The 20,614-nt window shown below is 37.7% G+C and overlaps 1 protein-coding gene across 2 annotated transcripts in view; it reads left to right on the plus strand.

Annotated features, from left to right (window-relative positions):
• Window positions 1-615: 615 nt before the first annotated feature.
• Window positions 616-20,614, plus strand: part of LOC140719013 (guanylate-binding protein 1-like) — a 637,966-nt gene continuing 617,967 nt past the window's right edge. For both annotated transcript variants that reach the window (XM_073033331.1, XM_073033332.1), the window contains exons 1-5: window positions 616-735; window positions 6,953-7,186; window positions 13,472-13,599; window positions 14,171-14,280; window positions 20,332-20,519. In XM_073033331.1, coding sequence (XP_072889432.1) covers window positions 678-735; window positions 6,953-7,186; window positions 13,472-13,599; window positions 14,171-14,280; window positions 20,332-20,519 — 718 coding nt within the window. In that variant the 5' untranslated portion in view covers window positions 616-677. The remainder of the gene's footprint in view (window positions 736-6,952; window positions 7,187-13,471; window positions 13,600-14,170; window positions 14,281-20,331; window positions 20,520-20,614) is intronic.

The following is a 20,614-nucleotide window of genomic DNA, read 5'->3' on the forward strand; positions in this document are numbered from 1 at the left end:
AATTACAATGGACATTTACAAAATGGAGAAGATAACAGCATCTGTTAATGATAAGCTGGAACAATTTGATTCATACTGGGAAAAATGGTTTAACTACATAATGCCTCATAGGCCTGATTTTATTCTCACAAACCAGTATGTTGTAAAAAAAGATGACTCCCTACTTGTACATATTTTTTTCCTTTTGCTTGTTTTCTTTCCGCTCTTTTCATTAAGTGTATAGCTCAGATAAATACTTTGTGAAGATTTGTGATATATATGATTATGATTATATATATGTACAATGTCTGAAATACATCTTATGGAAATGTTTGATTGATGATGAACTTCAATAAAAATAAATTACAAAAAAAGAAATCAAGCTATGTTCCTCTTTTACTAGCGCTAAGCGAACTACTTATGCAAAGACAAGAAAAAAAGGCTGCCCAAAATAGGGATAGAACGAAAACAATTCTCTGCGGCCCCTGTAAGGCGATCAAACTCAAAGTTATGTAAGCAGCCGCGTCTAAAATTTAGAACAGAACAAAATAACTCCACCAAACGTTTTTCTCACACTCCCAGACAGCGCCAACTGTAGGGTGGAGTCCGCTGCAACAGCTCTGGAAAAACCCGGAAGTTTCGGGATATTTAGTCGACTAAGTTTATTGTTTGCAAATTCGCCTTTCATTTGACTCTTGATGGAGAGAAGCTACTGGCAAGATAGCACGCTGTCTCAAAGTTCTGCAACAGGAGCAGGTGAGAGAAACACGCAAAATTCTGTTATGGATAATGTAAATCACCTTTGCGAGTTACCGGCAATCTAAAGGATAACCGGGTCTGGAGGACCAGAGTTATAAGGAAAAGTTGGGTAATCCTCTCATGGGGATAAGCAATATACATCTAGGGTCGGTTCGATTTGGGCTTCAACCGAACAGGAAAGTTGGGATGTTCCGGTGAGGAACATTAATTCTAGCGACTGCTGTTTATATACTTCTCCATGCAAAGTTATCGTTCGTCAAAGTATTAACAGATCGTAAACCGGCATAAAATTATAAAGGAAATACATTTATAAAATTTTCAAGTTACAGAAATGAAAATAAAATTAAAGGGACTCATTACAGTTAAATCAGTCCTTTGTGCACATAAGTGTTGAGCTAATTTCCGGAGAAGTCGGCGCTCTGACGGTTCGAACTTCCCTCGAAGACCATCTCGAACGAACTGGCTTTCTCATCAGCTTTTGTAGGATACAGTTTATCGGGTTTATGCAGATGCCACTCTATCTTAGCTGGGTTTATCTTCACTCGACTACAGTCTTGCCTGTGCCCAGCCTACACTGCTGGAAACTGCTGACAAAATAACCCAGAGACTGGCTCCAGTCCCTGATGATCGGGGCGGATGCAGCTTTGCAGGCTAGGTTGTGTATTCTGTTGGTTGTATATGTTCGCTGCCCCTGGCATGTTCATATTATTTCTCCCTTTCCAGAATGTATAATGGCCCCTGCCTCCCTTAGGATGTCTATGCCAAGGATAGTACCCTCATTATTTAGATGGACCCAGAAATACTCTCAGAGGAGCGTTTGCCAGCTTTGGTCCTGTTCTCACTGGAGTTTAGAAGAATGTGGGGAGATCTCATTGAAACCTACCAAATGTTGAAAGGCCTAGATAGGGTGGATGTGGAGAGAATGTTTCCGATGGTGAGGGTATCCAGAACTAGAGGGCACAGCCTCAAAATTGGGGGGGGGGGGGAGGGGCGACCTTTCAGAATGGAGGTAAGGAGGAAGTTTTTTAGCCAGCGTAGTGAATCTGTGGAATGTTCCACCCCAGACTGTGGTGGAGGCCGAGTCTGTGGGTATTTTAAAGGCAGAAGTTGATAGTTTCCTGATTGCTCCAGAAATCGAAGGATAAGGCAGGTGTATGGGGTTGAGTGGATCAGCCATGATGGAATGGCAGAACAGACTCGATGAGCTGAATGGCCTAATTCTGCTCCTACGACTTACAGTCTGATACAGTGGAAGCTGCACTCTGCTGATTTTGAGTATATACGATTTGCTTCATTCTGTCTTCACTGTTTTCCCTCCTACACCTGTAATATAAATAACCTGTCCAGTCATTGGCAAGGCTACGTCAGTTATCAATACCAATGCCCCTGTGTTCATGAACATATTGCACTGCTGGCTCCCTAGTAATGCTGTTGTGTACATCTGTGGGTCACCAGCTCTGGCAATGGAGGCTGCCATCAGCTGCTTGTCTGACCTCACCTGCTCTATAATCTGGCCACCAAATCAGAAGGAAAGGGCGTAACTGTGGATTCTGACTGGATTCTCACAACTGCTTTCTTTTCAGGACACTGCCTAAAACCATGGCTCTTGACCTGACGTTTCCTGACATAATGGTGCCATTCTGACAGATATATCTGGATATAATCTCTCCCTCAAATATCTCCACACTAATTCCTACATTACACAAAGTATAAATGACAGGTAAAAATTAAACAGTACATAATCTAACTTTGCACCTAGCTGTTACATCATGGCTCCAGACTTATTCTTAAAGCACTCGTAAATGAGTCAGCTGCTATACAGTTCCCCAAATGGTATACAAGCACCAGACCACTCTGCCATCCGAAACGGTCAGTACCCATCCTTCACAATTGATGGTTCTGCCTCACCAAATTATTGCATTCTCTGCAAATGTTGCAAGAAAGCCATCAATTCCCTCATGTAAATCATTGACATATAATGCCCTGCTTAAAATTGTGTTTTTACTGCAAGGCTGATAGGCATTTTACTTTAGCAGTTTTCTGCAAACACAGTGTGTTCTGTTAGTTAGGCTTCATAGACTAGTGCTTTGACTTTAGCTGAAATAAGGAACATCTGCTCACACTAGGAACATTGTGTCAGCCATTTGGTGGGTGAGGAGAGGTGGGAGATGCCATGGAACATTCGAGAGAGCTGGGTAGGATTATATTTCTGAAGGTTTGGGGTTTTATTTGTTAGAAGGTGTGGAGAAGAGCACAAAGGATGGAAGTGCCAATACTTCTGAGTTAGCCAGTTTGTTCCTGACATTCTTCGAGGGAAGCTCAACTTATGGCTAGTGATGGGAAGCAATGCACCCAGCTACTACAGAAAGAAGCTTCAACATTTATGTGCACATTTAGACTGGTTTTCTTTTCCTTTTCAAAGTTGAAATATTAGTGAATATACTTCCACTGTAATTTCATTCCAGTGTACCCTCTGTTATTTCCTGGAGAATGATATCTTTGCATGGGGCAGTATTTACACAGAACTTGTTATTGTTGTGAATGATATATTGTTGTGAATGATAGTGATGGTAAGAATTGGAGTAGATGGCAGTTGAATGCATGGCTGAGGAGTTGGTGCAGGGGGTAGGGTGTTAGATTTTTGGATCATTGGGATCTCTTCTGGGGAAGGTGGGACCTGTACAGATTGGATGGGTTGCACCAGAACTCGAGGGGGAGCAATATCCTTGCAGGTAGGTTTGCTAGCATGGTTCGGGAGGGTTTAAACTAATTTGCAAGGGGGATGGGAACCGGAGCGATAGAGCAGTGAAAGAATTGCATGGAGTAAAGCCAGATCAAACATATAGAGAGGCTTTAAGGAAAGAGAAGCAGAATAAAGGGTGTAAAGGTAATAAGGTAGGAGGGGTAAAGTATGTGTTCTTCATTGCACGAAGGATCAGGAACAAAGGTGATGAACTGAGAGCTTGGATACATACATGGAATTATGATGTAGTGGCCACTACGGAGACTTGGCTGGCACCAGGGCAAGAATGGATTCTCAATATTCCTGGATTTCAGTGCTTTAAAAGGGATAGAGAGGGGGCAAAAATGGGAGGAGAGGTGGCATTACTGGTCAGGGATACAATTGCAGCTGCAGAAAGGGTGGGTAATGTAGCAGGATCCTCTTTTGAGTCAGTATGGGTGGAAGTCAGGATCAGGAAGGGAGCAGTTACTCTACTGGGGATATTCTATAGTCCTGCTGGTAGCAGCAGAGATACAGAGGAGCAGATTGGGAGGCAGATTTTGGAAAGGTGCAAAAATAACAGGGCTGTTATCATGGGTGACTTTAACTTCCCTAATATTGATTGGCACCTGATTAGTTCCAAGGGTTTAGATGGGGCAGAGTTTGTTAAGTGTGTCCAGGTTGGATTCCTGTCACAGTATGTTGACAGGCCGACTAGGGGGAATGCCATACTAGATCTAGTATTAGGTAGCGAACCAGGTCAGGTCACAGATCTCTTAGTGCACGAGCACCTGGGGGACAGTGGTCACCGCTCCCTGGCCTTTAGCATTATCATGGAAAAGGATAGAATCAGAGAGGATAGGAAAATTTTTAATTGGGGAAGGGCAAATTATGAGGCTATAAGGCGCGAACTTGTGGGTGTGAATTGGTATGCTGTTTTTGTAGGGAAATGTACTATGGACATATGGTTGGTGTTTAACGATCTCTTGCAGGATGTTAGGGATAAATTTGTCCCGGTGAGGAAGATAAAGAATGGTAAGGTGAAGAAACCATGGGTGACAAGTGAAGTAGAAAATCTAGTCAGGTGGAAGAAGGCAGCATACATGAGGTTTAGGAAGCAAGGATCAGATGGGTCTATTGAAGAATATAGGGTAGCAAGAAAGCTTAAGAAGGGGCTGAGAAGAGCAAGAAGGGGGCATGAGAAGGCCTTGGCGAGTAGGGTAAAGGAAAACCCCAAGGCATTCTTCAATTACGTGAAGAACAAAAGGATGACAGGAGAGAAGATAGGACCGATTAGAGATAAAAGTGGGAAGATGTGCCTGGAGGCTGTGGAAGTGAGCGAGGTCCTCAATGAATACTTCTCTTTGGTATTCACCACTGAGAGGGAATTTGATGACGGTGAGGACAATATGAGTGAGGTTGATGTTCTGGAGAATGTTGATATTAAGGGAGAGGAGGTGTTGCAGTTGCTAAAATACATTAGGATGGATAGGTCCCCAAGCAGCTCCATGAGGCGAGGGAAGAGATTACTGAACCTCTGGTTAGGATCTTTATGTCCGCATTGTCCACGGGAATCGTACCGGAGGATTGGAGGGAGGCAAATGTTTTTCCCTTGTTCAAAAAAGGTAGTAGGGATAGTCCAGGTAATTATAGACCTGTGAGCCTTACGTCTGTGGTGGGAAAGCTGTTGGAAAAGATTCTTAGAGATAGGATCTATGGGCATTTAGAGAATCATGGTCTGATCAGGCACAGTCAGCATGGCTTTGTGAAGGGCAGATCATGCCTAACAAGCCTGATAGAGTTCTTTGAGGAGGTGACCAGGCATATAGATGAGGGTAGTGCAGTGGATGTGATCTACATGGATTTTAGTAAAGCATTTGACAAGGTTCCACATGGTAGGCTTATTCAGAAAATCAGAAGGCAATAGATCCAAGGAAGTTTGGCCAGGTGGATTCAGAATTGGCTTACCTGCAGAAGGCAGAGGGTTGTGGTGGAGGGAGTACATTCAGATTGGAGAGTTGTGACTAGTGGTATCCCACAAGGGTCTGTTCTAGGACCTCTACTTTTTGTGATTTTTATTAACAACCTGGATGTGGGGGTAGAAGGGTGGGTTGGCAAGTTTGCAGACGACACAAAGGTTGGTGCTGTTGTAGATAGGGTAGAGGATTGCCAAAGATTGCAGAGAGACATTGATAGGATGCAGAAGTGGGCTGAGAAGTGGCAGATGGAGTTCAACCCGGAGAAGTGTGAGGTGGTACACTTTGGAAGGACAAACTCCAAGGCAGAGTACAAAGTAAATGGCATGATACTTGGTAGTGTGGAGGAGCAGAGGGATCCGGGGCTACATGTCCACAGATCCCTGAAAGTTGCCTCACAGGTAGATAGGGTAGTTAAGAATGCTTATGAGGTGTTAGCTTTCATAAGTCGAGGGATAGACTTTAAGAGGCACAATGTAATGATGCAGCTCTATAAAACTCTAGTTAAGCCACACTTGGAGTACTGTGTCCAGTTCTGGTTGCCTCACTATAGGAAGGATGCAGAAGCATTGGGAAGGGTACAGAGGAGATTTACCAGGATGCTGCCTGGTTTAGAGAGTATGGATTATGATCCGAGATTAAGGGAGCTAGGGCTTTACTCTTTGGAGAGAAGGAGAATGAGAGGAGACGTGATAGAGGTGTACAAGATATTAAGAGGAATAGACAGAGCGGACAGCCTGCGCCTCTTCCCCAGGGCAATATTTGCTCAGTACAAGAGGACATGGCTTTAAGGTAAGGGTAGGGAAGTTCAAGGGGGATATTAGAGGAAGCTTTTTCACTCAGAGAGTGGTTGGTGCGTGGAATGCACTGCCTGAGTCAGTGGTGGAGGCAGATACACTAGTGAAGTTTAAGTGACTACTAGACAGGTATATGGAGGAATTTAAGGTGTGGGGTTATGTGGGAGGCAGGGTTTGAGGGTCGGCACAACATTGTGGGCCGAAGGGCCTGTAATGTGCTGTACTATTCTATGTTCTATGTTTTATGATATCACAACAGATCCCTTGGAGTAAGTAACTGAAGGGTTCCTTGTGGTGTTATGTTATACAACAATAGACACCCAGGAGTAAGCTACAGGCTGAAACCAAATCCAGGGGTTTGGAGATTACTATATAGAAAATAAACAGATCACTGGGAGTGCTTTAGAGGCAGGGATTTGGGGAGATTACAGTATATGTTGAAATACAGATACCTAGCAGTGAGTTATAGGCCATAATCTATTCCAGGTGTTCAGAAGGAGTATATATAAAATAACAGCTCCTGGTAGTGACGTAGAGGCTGGGTTACAATCCATGGTATCAGGGATTGGTTACAGATCCCAGTGAGTAAATTAAAGTTTGGGATATATTCTAGAGGCTCAGGATTGAGATACACGTGTTTTGCTGATGTGCTGTCTGTTTTATCTGTTCCATTTACTCTGATTCAAGCAGTATGAGAGTCCCTTACTCTGATTTTGTAGACATTTTGGGAAAGGACTGTCTGATGTCAGGCACAAAGGTCCATGATGCCTCCAAACAGAAGATGGAGAAACCCTTGCAGCTGGTTTGTAACAATGATGGGAAGTTACAGCTTAACCCAGAGGCTCTGAAGGTCCTCCAGTCCATTGAGGATCCAATGGTTATTGTGGCTGTGGTTGGTCCTGCTCGTACAGGGAAGTCCTACCTCATGAACTGTCTTGCTGTAGACAAGAAAGGTAAGGGCAGTGTCTGTAAACTTCCACCTCTAACCTTTCACCTCTGTTTATTATCTGTCTTGCTGAAATTATCCTGAGACCTGGGACACACAGAGCACACTTGCATTGTCAAGCTGTCAGAAGTGGAGATTGTACTGGAGACATTTGTTGGTGTCATGTTGGTGTTCCCATCACTGCTTTAGACAATGGAATTTAAACTGCATGGTTGCTTCATAACTTGGATGCGGAGAGCACACTGGTCTCGTTAATGGTGACCAGAGTTATTTGCTGCAAATCCAACTCTGTGCTGACTATCAATTGTTGTTTTACATGAATTCTACAACAATCTTATTTTATTCTTCCCTTTCTTTTCTTTCTTTTTAAATCTTTTTATTAATTTTTAAACAAACATAAATGAAACATGAATACAAAGTGTTTGAGAGTACATAATTGATAGTTTAAGTAGACATTCAAATATATAATAAATATATATAGCCTCCCAAACTCATAGTATTTATGAACAAAAAAAAGAAAAAAAAAACACAAAAAAGAGAAGAAAAAAAAATACTAACCAACATGGGTCATTGCATAATGTTAAATACATATAGTAGTGCCAATAACTCCGAACCTCCATCCAAATAATTAAGGATAATAAAAGTAAGGTTTAGGAAAAAACAGTGTAACTCATATGAAAATGTTGAATAAATGGTCTCCAAGTTTCTTCAAATTTAACTGAAGGATCAAAAACAACGCTTCTAATTTTTTCTAAGCTCAAACAAGAGATAGTTTGAGAAACCCACTGAAATATAGTTGGAGGATTAATTTCTTTCCAATTCAATAAAATAGATCTTCTAGCCATTAATGTAACAAATGCAATCATTCGTCAAGATGAAGAGGATAAATGACTATTATCCACCATTGGTAAACCAAATATTGCAGTAAAAGGATGCGGTTGGAAATTGATATTCAGAAGTCTTGAAATAATACTGAAAATATCTTTCCAGTAATTTTGTAAACAAGGGCAAGACCAAAACATATGGGTCAATGAGGCAACATCAGAATGACATCTGTTACAGGTTGAATTAACATGAGAATAAAATCGAGCAAGTTTATCCTTAGACATATGAGCTCTATGTACAACCTTAAATTGTATTAGAGCATGTTTAGCACAAATAGAGGATGAATTGATTAATAGTAAAATTTTCTCCCACTGCTCAGTAGATATAAGACAATGAAGTTCTTCTTCCCATTCCTTCTTAATTTTTTCTGATACATCTGGCTGTATTTTCATGATCATATTATAAATGACAGCTACTAAACCCTTTTGACAAGGATTCAGAGCTAAAATTCTTTCCGTAATGTCCAATGGACATAGTTTCAGAAAAGACTGTAACTCATTATACAAACAATTTCTAACTTGCAAATATCTAAAAAAGTGGGTTTTAGGTAAATTATATTTATTAGATAGCTGTTCAAAGGACATAGCGCTATCATCCAAAAACAAATCACGAAAACATGTTATACCTTTTGTTTTCCATAAAAGAAAAGCTTGATCCATAACAGAGGGCCAAAAGAGATAGTTAGATATTATAGGGCATGATAAAATAAACTTATTCAAACCAAAAAATTTACGAAATTGAAACCAAATTCGCAATGTGTATTTGACTATAGGATTAGTTATTTGTTTATTCAATTTAGATAAAGAAAAAGGAAGTGAAAATCCTAAGATTGAAAACAATGAAAAGTCTTGTACAGATTTACATTCCAAATTTACCCATTGTGGGCAAGCAGCTGTAGTCAATTCTTGTGTCCAAAATATTAAATATCGTATATTAACTGCCCAATAGTAAAATATCAAGTTTGGCAAAGCCAAACCACCCTCCTTCTTAGGCTTCTGTAAGTATTTTTTGCCTAGTCTAGGATTTTTATTCTGCCACAGATAAGAAGATATTTTCGAGTCAATAATATCAAAAAAAGATTTAGGAATAAAAATTGGTAATGCTTGAAATAAATATAAGAATTTGGGTAATACCATCATCTTAATAGCATTAATTCTACCAACCAATGACAAAGATAGTGGAGACCACCTGATAGCAAGTTGCTTAATCTGGTCAATTAAGGGTAAAAAGTTAGCTTTAAATAAATCTTTATGTTTTTTAGTAATTTTAATTCCTAAATAAGTAAAATAATCTGTAACAACTTTAAATGGTAAATGATTATAAATTGGAACTTGCATATTTAATGGAAATAATTCACTCTTATTAAAATTCAATTTATAACCAGAAAAGTTACTAAACTGAGCAAGCAAGGGCGAAATAGCAGGAATAGATCTTTCGGGGTCAGTTATGCATAGTAACAAATCATCAGTATATAATGATAACTTATACGCCCCCTCCCCACGAGTAATACCCAAAATATTAGGTGATTCACGAATGGCTATAGCCAAAGGTTCTAAAGCGATGTCAAATAGTAAATGACTTAAAGGACAACCTTGCCTTGTACCATGGAATAACTAGGAAAAAAAGGAGATCTTTGATTATTGGTAAAAACTGAAGCCAAGGGTTTATGGTATATTAATTTAATCCATGATATAAATTTCAAACTAAAATTAAAATGCTGCATCATATTAAATAAATATGGCCATTCAACTCTATCAAATGCTTTTTCAGCATCTAAAGAAATGACACATTCTGGTATTTTGGGTGAAGGAGTATAAATAATATTAATTAATTTTCTAATGTTAAAAGATGAATAGTGATTTTTAATAAATCCAGTCTGATCTTCAGAAATGATTCAAGGTAATATATTTTCTAATCTAGTAGCCAAAGTTTTACTAAAAATCTTAAAATCCATATTCAGCAAGGATATAGGCCAATAGGATGCACATTCAGTAGGGTCTTTATCTTTTTTAAGAATTAAAGAAATAGAAGCTTCATAAAAAGATTGTGGCAATTTGCCTATAATTAACGCATCTTTAAAAATTTTACAAAGCCAAGGAGAAAGTATAGAGGAAAAAGATTTTAAAAATTCTGCAGAATAACCATCTGGACCAGAAACTTTACCAGAATTCATTGAAAAAATAGCCTTTTTTATTTCAGTTTCTGTGATAGGTGTATCTAAGAATACACTATCCTCTACTGTTAGTTTTGGAATATTCAATTTCCTTAAAAATTCATTTATTATAGAAGAATCCTCAGCAAATTCTGATTGATATAGGGAATTATAAAAATCTTGAAAGGCTTTATTTATCTCTTTATGGTCGATCGTCAGAGTGCCATCTTGTTTATGAATCCTAGTAATCTGTCGTTTAATTGAAGCAGTTTTCAATTGATTAGCCAATAATTTACCAGACTTATCTCCATATACATAAAACTGGATTCTAGATTTAATTAACTGATTTTCAATCGAAGAGGATAATAACAAACTATGCTCCATTTGAAGTTCCACTCTTTCTTTATAGAGTTCTTTGCTGGGGGTCACTGAATAAATCTTATCAATTGCTTTGATTTTATCAACCAATGTTAATATTTTAGAATTAGTTCGTTTGCTAACTCCAGCAGAGTATGAAATAATCTGTCCACGAATAAATACTTTAAAAGTATCCCATAAAATTCCACTAGAGATCTCTGCTGTAGAATTTGTTGAGAAAAACAAATCAATTTGTTGTTTGATAAAATTGACAAAGTCTAAGTCCTGCAATAAAATAGAGTTGAACCTCCAAAATTTAGCATTAATAGATGAATCCATTATCTTAATAGATAACTTCAGAGGTGCATGATCAGAAATGGTAATAGAGTCATATTTACAATCGATAACATCTGTAAGTAAACGGTGATCAATGAAAAAGTAATCAATTCTTGAATAATTGTGATAAACATGAGAAAAGTATGAAAACTCTTTGTCATTGGGGTGTAAAAAACGCCAAATTTCAAAAATTGCTGAATCAGTCATAAAGGAGTTGATAAGAGAGGCCGATTTATTCGGAAGAACTTGGGTAGGCTTGGATCTATCCATCGAAGGGTTTAAACAACAGTTAAAATCCCCACCCATTATTAGTCTGTACTGATTCAAATTGGGAAAGGATGTAAATAGACACTTAAAAAATTCAGGACAATCAGTGTTTGGAGCATAAACATTAACTAAAACAACTTTTTGATTAAAAAGTAGACCAGTAATAAGCAAAAATCTACCTTGTGGGTCTGCAATTGTTTCATGATGTATAAAGGAGGTTGAAGAATCTATAAAAATGGAAACGCCTCTTACTTTGGCTTGAGAATTCGAGTGATATTGTTGGCCTTTCCAAAACCTAAAAAGGCGTTGACTATCCACCTTCCTTACATGAGTCTCTTGTACAAAGATAACATTAGCATTCATTCTATGGAATACTTTGAATATTTTTTTCCGTTTAATCAGATGATTTAAACCATTAGTATTCTGAGAAACAAAATTAATAACCCTATCCATATTAACAATATTTATTACAATTAACACATCAGGTTAAAAAAAAGATGAACTCATGAATCCGGAAGAGGGAAGTAAGTTCAAGGAGAAACCGGAAGTCACGGCACTGCAACCATTTTTGTTGTTTCATATGAGCCCATGAAATAAAACTAAGCATAAAGCAAGCAATAAGAAAAGAAAGAAGAAAAATCCCCCTCCCTCCACCCTCAAAACCCCAGGAAAAAATCCAAAAAGAGGCAAGCAAGCAATCTAACACTAAAATTACCCCCATGTCTCAAGACGGCAACTCAAACAAAAAAAAAGTTGAATAAAAGATACAAACCACCCATATTATAAGAAAGGGTTGGTATAACAAAAATTAAAATGATAAAACCCATAAATGAATAATACTGAATTAGTGTTTTAAAAGAGAGTTTAAAACTTATTCAAACACATCAAAACGGACATGACGTTCCAAGCACTAAAGCCTTTCGGGATGAAGAAACAACATTTTATTTTTAAAAAATCTTAATATTTAAAGGTTAAAAATATAAAAAAGTGTATACGAGCTTAAAAGAAAACCCTAATAAATTATTTTCAAAACTAACAGATTAATAATATGAAAAAATAACAAACAGAATAAACCAAAAACGATACTTTTATGATGTATAGAAAATACATGTAAGCCATACATTAAAAAAGCATCATTTTATAAAAGATCCAAATCTTATAAACTAATTATTACATTAGTCAACCTGATAAAATGATATTCTTCCAGAAAACTTTGAGCATCCACTGGAGATTTAAACAGCCGGTAAGTTCCGTCTTTGAGAGTAACTCTCAAATGTGCTGGAAATAACAGCACTTGCTTGTAGCCTTTCTGATGAATTTCCAACATAACCAATTTAAAAGCCATTCTTGCCCTTAAAACTTCGGGACTGTAGTCTTCCAGAATACGGAATTTAAAGCTGATCATACTCTTTTTCCGTGCAGCCCGAATCAAACGCTCTTTGGTATGAGGATAATGGATCCAGAGAATTACTTGTCGCGGTTTCAAACTTGAATCTGAATGAAAACGAGAAATGCGATGTGCACGGTCGATTATTAAAGGGGAATCCAGACATCCATTAAAAATTTGGAGAAAAAAACAGTGAGATCGCCATTCTCAAATTTTTCCGGAATCCCAATTAACCGAAGATTTTGTCTTCGAAAGTGGTTTTCAAGATCAGTAATTTTAGATTTATAACAATCCATCTGTTGAGAAGTCGAAGTTTGCTGTTGTTGCAAAGTTTCAATTATATGATCTCTCTTATGAGCGGCTTCTTCAAGAACTAAATTACTTGCTTGTTGTTTTTTTGACTCCAGTGTAAGTGCTTGAAGTTTTGCGTCAAATGCCTTGAAAATTTAATCAAATGTAGAAAGCTTTGCGGTTAATTTACTCTCCAGTTTTCCAAGTCTGTCATCCATAAGATTCGCAATTGCTTCTAAAGTTACCGGTTCTTTTGTCTGTTTCGATTCCTTTGCTTTAGACATTTCAGCGAGTTGAAAATGAATCAAACAGTTGAAAAAAATTTCATATGTTTAAACCCCTTTAGAATAGGTATAAAAAGATGAATTAGGGGATGTTTGTAGGTTTAAAAAAAAAGTAAAAGGTTTGGAGGAAAGCCTAAAACCACTTCACTCCATAAGCACCATCTTGAGACCCCCTATTCTTCCCTTGTTCCCAACAATTCCCTATCCCTCACTCACAAACTAGGGATAGGATACTCACAACTTGCTCATCTTCAGGCTATGGAAGTTCATAGATCCACTTACGTTCATGCAAACTTTATCTCTCTGTCTATCTCTGTCTCTCTCCCTCTGCAGGATTCTCAGTGGATTCAACCACACAGGCTCACACCAAAGGAATCTGGATGTGGTGTCAATCCCTCCCTCAGAGACCCAATGAGGTCCTCCTGTTGTTGGACACCGAGGGTCGGGGAGATCCTAAGAAGGTCAGTCCTTCCCTCACATCTATGCCCCTCCTCAGAACAGTGGTTTCATTACCAAACGGGTAACCCACAGACCAGAGTTCAAATCTCACCACAGGCAATTTAAATGGTTAAATGCTGTTTACAATATAGATTTATAGTAAAATGTAATTAAGTCATTATTTTATTAACTAACATTGTCACAGGTTCATGCTGAGCTATAGGGAGGAATTCTGCTGTCTTTTCTATTGGAACTTTATGTGATCAAAGACCATTACCCACTACAAATTTACTGTCCCACACACCCCAGTTCCCATTCCCATCCGCCCAGATGAAAGGATGTTAAGGTACCATGACAGTGTGATCTCCCCCAGCACTGTGGTGGTGAGCCTTGGCATAGACTCTGTCTGTAAGGCTTCCCTTGGCCATACTCCTGCCACTGGTGGCATTGACAGGAAGGATGCTGTGGAGGGAAGCCTCACCCACTAACCTCTGTAAACACTGAGCAAGAAATGTCTAGAAATGGGATGGTTATCTATCAGACCGATCTCTGAGCGAGAGTTCTCACTAACTTGTTCCCTGTCTCTACCTGCAGGGAGACATCGATAATGATAATTCTATCTATTTACTGGCTATCCTTCTGAGCAGCATCTTCATTTACAATAGTAAAAATCAAATAGACCAGCAATCCCTGCAAGACCTACAGTATCCTTCACTGGTGTCTCAGTCCTTCTCTTACAGGATGATATCTCTACATTGAATCTCAGTTCCTCTCTGTCTCGGGAATATATGCTGTGACTGATATCTCTCAGTCCTACTCTCTTAGAAAAAGATTGTACACCGACAAGTTTTTCTCAGCCCCTGTCTCTCTCAGTGGGATATCTGTGCACAGACTTACAATACTCTTTCCATTTTATTTGGCATAAATCTGTTCATTGACCATTATCTCTGAATCATAGAGTCATTGAGCAGGGAAAGCATCCCTTCAGACATGCCAGTCTGACTAAAATGTATTCTCAAGCTGATCCCTTTTTCCAGCACATTCCCATACCCCTCTGAATTCTCATTGTCTTCATACCTGTCCATGTACTTCATAAATGTGTCTAATGTACGTGCCTCACCCACTTCCTTTGCTGGCTCGTTCAATACAATCACCACCCTCTATGTAGAAATAATTACATCTCAGGTTCATACTTATCCTTTCACTCTAACAGTCCAAATATACCTGGAGCCCTTACATTTAATGTAAAAGTCCTACAATGAATAGTCCTTTCTCTATAGAACTCTATTTACTTATCTGAATTCCATTTGACATTCTTTTATCAAGATCTTCTTGAATTTTTTTCAATAGTGGTAAATAATTTAATTTGTATAAGTTCTTTATGTCATTATCAACTCTTATACCTAAATGTTTTATACCATTTGCCGGCCATCTAAATTGGGTTATTAATCGACATTGATTATAATCTCCTTTAGTAAGAGGTAAAATTTCACTTTTATCCCAATTTATTTTATAACCTGATATTTTCCCATATTCTTCTAATCTATAGGATAATTTACGCAACGAGTGCAATGGGTTTGTTAGATAAAGCAGAACATCATCAGCAAATAAGTTAATCTTGTATTCTTCCTGATTAACTCTGAAACCCTTAATATCTGGGTCCATTCTAATCAATTCAGCTAATGGCTCTATCGCCAACACAAATAAAGCAGGTGATAATGGACAACCTTGCCTAGTTGACCTTGTTAACTGAAATGGTGTTGAAATTTGACCATTTGTACTACTTTAGCTTTGGGATTAGTATTTAAGGTTTTAATCCATTTTATAAAAGATACTCCTAATCCATATTTTTCCAATACCTTAAATAAAAAATCCCATTCCAATCTATCAAATGCTTTTTCTGCATCTAAAGCAACTGCCACGCTCATTTCCTCCCTCTTCTGCGCTAAATGAATTATACTAAATAAGCGAGTTACATTATCTGCCGATTGTCTATTTTTAATAAATCCTGTTTGATCCATATGTACTAATTTTGGTAAGCATTTAGATAATCTATTAGATAAGATTTTTGCTATTATGTTATAATCAGTGTTTAATAAAGAAATAGGTCTATATGATGTTGGCTTTAAAAGATCTCTATCTTTTTTGGCAATACTATTAAAATAGCTGTCGAAAAAGATTCTGGAAGTTTATGCGTTCTTTCCGCTTGGTGTATTAACTCCATAAAAGGAGGAACTAATAAATCTTTAAACTTTTTATAGAATTCAGGCGGAAAACCATCTTCTCCTGGTGATTTATTACTTTGAAATGATCCTAGGGCTTCTTCGACCTCCTTCAATGTAAAAGGCATATCTAATCCCTTCTGTTCTTCCGTATTTAATTTTGGAAGAGTTATTTGTGATAAAAACCTTTCTATCTTGACATTGTCATTTTGTGATTCTGATTTATACAACTCAGAATAAAAATTCTTAAAAGCTTCATTACTTTCTAAAGGTTTATAAGTAATTTAATTTACTCTTGTTCGAATTGCATTTATTGTTTTAGAAGTCTGGTCTGTTTTTAACTGCCATGCAAGAACCTTATGTGATCTTTCACCTAGTTCATAATATCTTTGTTTAGTTCTCATAATTGCTTTTTCTGTTCGATATGTTTGGAGTGTATTATATTGTAACTTCTTGTTAATAAGTTGTCTTCGTTTTTCTTCTGTCATATTTCTTTGGGATTCTTTTTCTAATTTGGTAATCTCTTTTTCCAATTGATCTATTTCTATCATATATTCCTTCTTAATTTTAGAAGTATAACTTATTATCTGACCTCTCAAGTATGCCTTCATTGCTTCCCACACTATAAATTTATCATCAACTGAATTTGAATTTATATCTAAAAAGAACTGAATCTGTTTTTTCATAAAATCACAAAAATCTTGATGTTTTAATAATATTGAATTAAATCTCCACCTATAAGTTGATTCCTCTTTATCTATCATTATCATTGTCATTATTAAAGGAGAATGATCTGACAATATTCTTGCTTTATATTCCACATTTTTCACTCTATCTTGAATATTCATTGATAATAGGAAAAAATCTATCCTTGAATATGTTTTATGTCTATTTGAATAAAATGAATAATCGCTTTCTTTTGATAGATAGATAGATAGATACTTTATTCATCCCCATGGGGAAATTCAACATTTTTTTTCCAATGTCCCATACACTTGTTGTAGCAAAAACTCATTACATACAATACTTAACTCAGTAATAATATGATATGCATCTAAATCACTAACTCGAAAAGCATTAATAATAGCTTTAAAAAAAGTTCTTAAGTCCTGGCAGTTGAATTGTAAAGCCTAATGGCACGACAGAGCCTGCCTTCCTTACCAGCTTATTAAGACGTGAGGCGTCCTTCTTCTTAATGCTTCCTCCCCAACACGCCACCACAAAGAAGAGGGCGCTCTCAACAACTGACCTATAGAACATCTTCAGCATCTCACTGCAGACATTGAATGACGCCAACCTTCTAAGGAAGTACAGTCGACTCTGTGCCTTCCTGCACAAGGCATCTGTGTTGGCAGTCCAGTCTAGCTTCTCGTCTAACTGTACTCCCAGATACTTGTAGGTCTTAACCTGCTCCACACATTCTCCATTAATGATCATTGGCTCCATATGAGGCCTAGATCTCCTAAAGTCCACCACCATCTCCTTGGTCTTGGTGATATTGAGATGCAGGTAGTTTGAGTTGCACCATATCACAAAGTCCTGTATCAGTTTCCTATACTCCTCCTCCTGTCCATTCCTGACACACCCCACTATGGCCGTGTCATCAGCGAACTTCTGCACATGGCAGAACTCCGAGTTATATTGGAAGTCTGATTAATTCTTCTCCATATATCAATCAAATTTAAGTCTTTCATCAATGATAGAGTTAATTTTACTGCTTTTGATTTTGTAACAACCTTTGTTGATCTATCTAAAACTGGATCTAGACAAAAATTAAAATCTCCACCTATTAATATTTTATCATGTGCGTTAGCCAAATTCAAAAAGACCTCCTGTATGAAGTTTACATCATTTTCATTTGGTGCATAAATGTTCATAAGGGCATAAGGGTCCATAGTTCTGAAAAAATTTGACAGTGTATAATTAGATATCTCCCCGCCGAATCAATTAATACGTTTTGTATTTTAATTGGTAAATTTTTGTTAACCAAAATTGCAACTCCTCTCACCTTTGAATTAAATGAAGCTGCAATAACATTTCCAACCCAGTCTCTTTTTTAATTTCTGATGTTCTATGTCTGTTAAATGAGTTTCTTGTAAAAAAGCTATATTTGTTTTCATTTTTTAAATATATGTTAAAATTCTTTTTCTTTTTACTGGCCCATTAAGCCCATTAACATTAAAACTTAAAAAATTCAGTAGATTAGTCATTATTTTTTTTTAATTATGTTACTCCAATCTATAATAATACCTAATCTTTCAACTTTCGTGGTATCCTGGGAAATCTTTATAAAAATCTCCATGTTGCTATATGTGTCCCCACCAATCATCCAGGCAAAAAGATAGAAGAAAAATAGAATATAAAGAAAAAAACAAAATACCCCCCTACTAATGTTGTGGAAAAAAAACACAACATTACCCCCCTCTGTTGTACGGGTCATGGCAATCGCCATGATTACACACGTGAATCCCGTAGTAACCAATCCAAAGCTCCCCAGCCCCCCCACAACATAAAAAAGTATATGTATAAGAAGAAAAAAAATACTGTTCTCATTTAGTATTTCTAAAATTTTGCTTTTCTCTTCTATAATATCCATAAATGTCGATCACTTCTGTTCGTTGACTCTATCTTCATCTTTAATCCATTACGTTTGGAAGCCTCTATGTGTAATTAGCCAATAGATGAAAGTTTTTGTACGAACTCCTCCGCTTTTCGATAATCAGAAAAAAATATTTTTCCCTCCTCCAAAAAAATTATCAATGTTGCTGGATGATGCATTGTAAATTTATAACCCTTTTGCCATAAGGCTTTTTTCGCTGGGTTAAATTCCTTCTTTCTCTTCAAAAGGTTGTAACTTATATCAGGATAAAAAAGAACTGGTTTCCCTTCTATCATCAATGGCCCGTTTCTATTTTTGGCACTTTGGGCAGCTGCCTTCAGGATCTTTTCTTTGTCTTGGTATCTTAAGCATTTTATCAAAATTGATCATGGGTTTTGATCAGCTTGAGGTCTTGACCTTAAGGATCTATGACCCCTTTCAATCTCGATTGGAATTTCTCTTTCCATTTCCAATTTTTCAGGGATCCATTTTTGAAAAAAATTTATTGGATCTTCTATATCTTCTTTAAGTCCAACAATTTTAATATTATTTTGTCTACTAAAATTTTCAAGCTTATCAATTTTTTCCATAAATTGTCTTCTTTCTGATATCCAAGCAGTATTTTCATTTTCCATTTTGTCCATTCTTTCAACCATGTCTTCCGTTTTAGTTTCCAAGTCCATAATTCTCTTTTCCATTTTTTCCTGTCTCTTTGTCATTTTATCAAGCATAATCTCCATATTTGTCATTTTTTTGAGTACTTTTTGATTACATTTAATTACTTTTAATGTGTCTAATTTACACATTATTTGCCTCAAAGTCTTTTCTATATTTCCAGAAGAACTTTTATCTCCCTCTTCGTCTGATCTTTCCGGAAAATCTGACTCTCCCTCCGATTCGCTATCACTTTCAGTTGCAGTGGTAACTGGGCTTTGTAGTTCTTGTTGCTCCCGTTTGCGCATGCTCCATCCTTCGCGTTTGCGCAGTTCACGTTGGTCTTTTCCTTTAGAAATGGCCGATGTTGCCGCAGCTTCCTGTTCCGTATCGCCGGTGGTATAATGTACCTGAGACCGCGGTTCTTTGGTAGACGTGGGCCTTGTTCCTGTTCCAACTTGCGTTGTCTTCCCGATATTAGTTTTCTTCATCTTCTTTCTTTGAGGCATAGCTTGACACAATCCGGAGTAGTTTATAAGTAACTTTTAGAAAGTATTGACTAACTTTTCTTCATTTAAACATTAATTTATTAACTTTTTATGGGCGAGCTGGGTTCCAGCGTCTCGATCCTACGTCATCACGTGACGTCCCCCCATTTGACATTCTTGATCGCAGCTGACCAAGATCCCACTGCACTTGCTGGTACTCCTCTTCACTGTCCTCTGTGACTGTGAGCAAATGCTTGAAAACTGTGCCCATCTCCAGCAGTTCCACAAATACATTTCCATCTTGGCCCTCTTCACACCATGTTACTCTTATATCATTAACTTATTTGTTAGGTCACTTAGAATTCTCTTTAATTTTCTTAGCAAAAGTCACCACACGCTCTTTTCTGCCCTCCAGATTTCTATTGTGACTTTACTCTGGCATTCTCTATATATATTCAATGATTCCTTTGATCCCAGCTGCCTGCATATGAATCAAGACTTCTCTTTTCATGACCAGAGTTACAATAATACTTGACATCCAGGATTCTCAACTACCAGCAGCTTTGCCTTTTACTGACCAAGACCCTCTGTCTCAGGGAGATATCTCCACAATGGCTGGTGTCTCTTAGTCACGCTGTCGCTGAGAGTGAGATCTGTACACTGACCGGTGTTTCATCCCTCTTTCTGAGAGGGAGGTCTGAATACTGAATGGCTCCAGTCCCTCTCTCCCCCAACATTCCTCACTTTTTTTCTGCCAACTCTTCATTCCTTTATCCTTGATGTTGCTCCCAGTTTTGTGACTGAACTGTCCAAGCGAATCCAGATGAAGTCCCATCCTGATGCCCGTGACAGTTGGGACTTTGTCCGTTTCTTCCCTGAATTTGTCTGGGTGATCCGTGATTTGACACTGGATTTGAACGTTGATGACAAAGAGGCGACTCCAAATGAGTACCTGGAGCACATTCTGAAACTGAAGGACGGTGAGTATGTGGCAGTCCCAGTCTCTGAGGAGATAGGGTGAACTTGGAAAGCAGCCAGAAAATAGAGGGAGCAGGGTTGAATTCAATGTGTGAAG

Source organism: Hemitrygon akajei, chromosome 31 (genome assembly GCF_048418815.1).
Source record: "Hemitrygon akajei chromosome 31, sHemAka1.3, whole genome shotgun sequence".
Lineage (NCBI taxonomy): Eukaryota > Metazoa > Chordata > Chondrichthyes > Myliobatiformes > Dasyatidae > Hemitrygon > Hemitrygon akajei.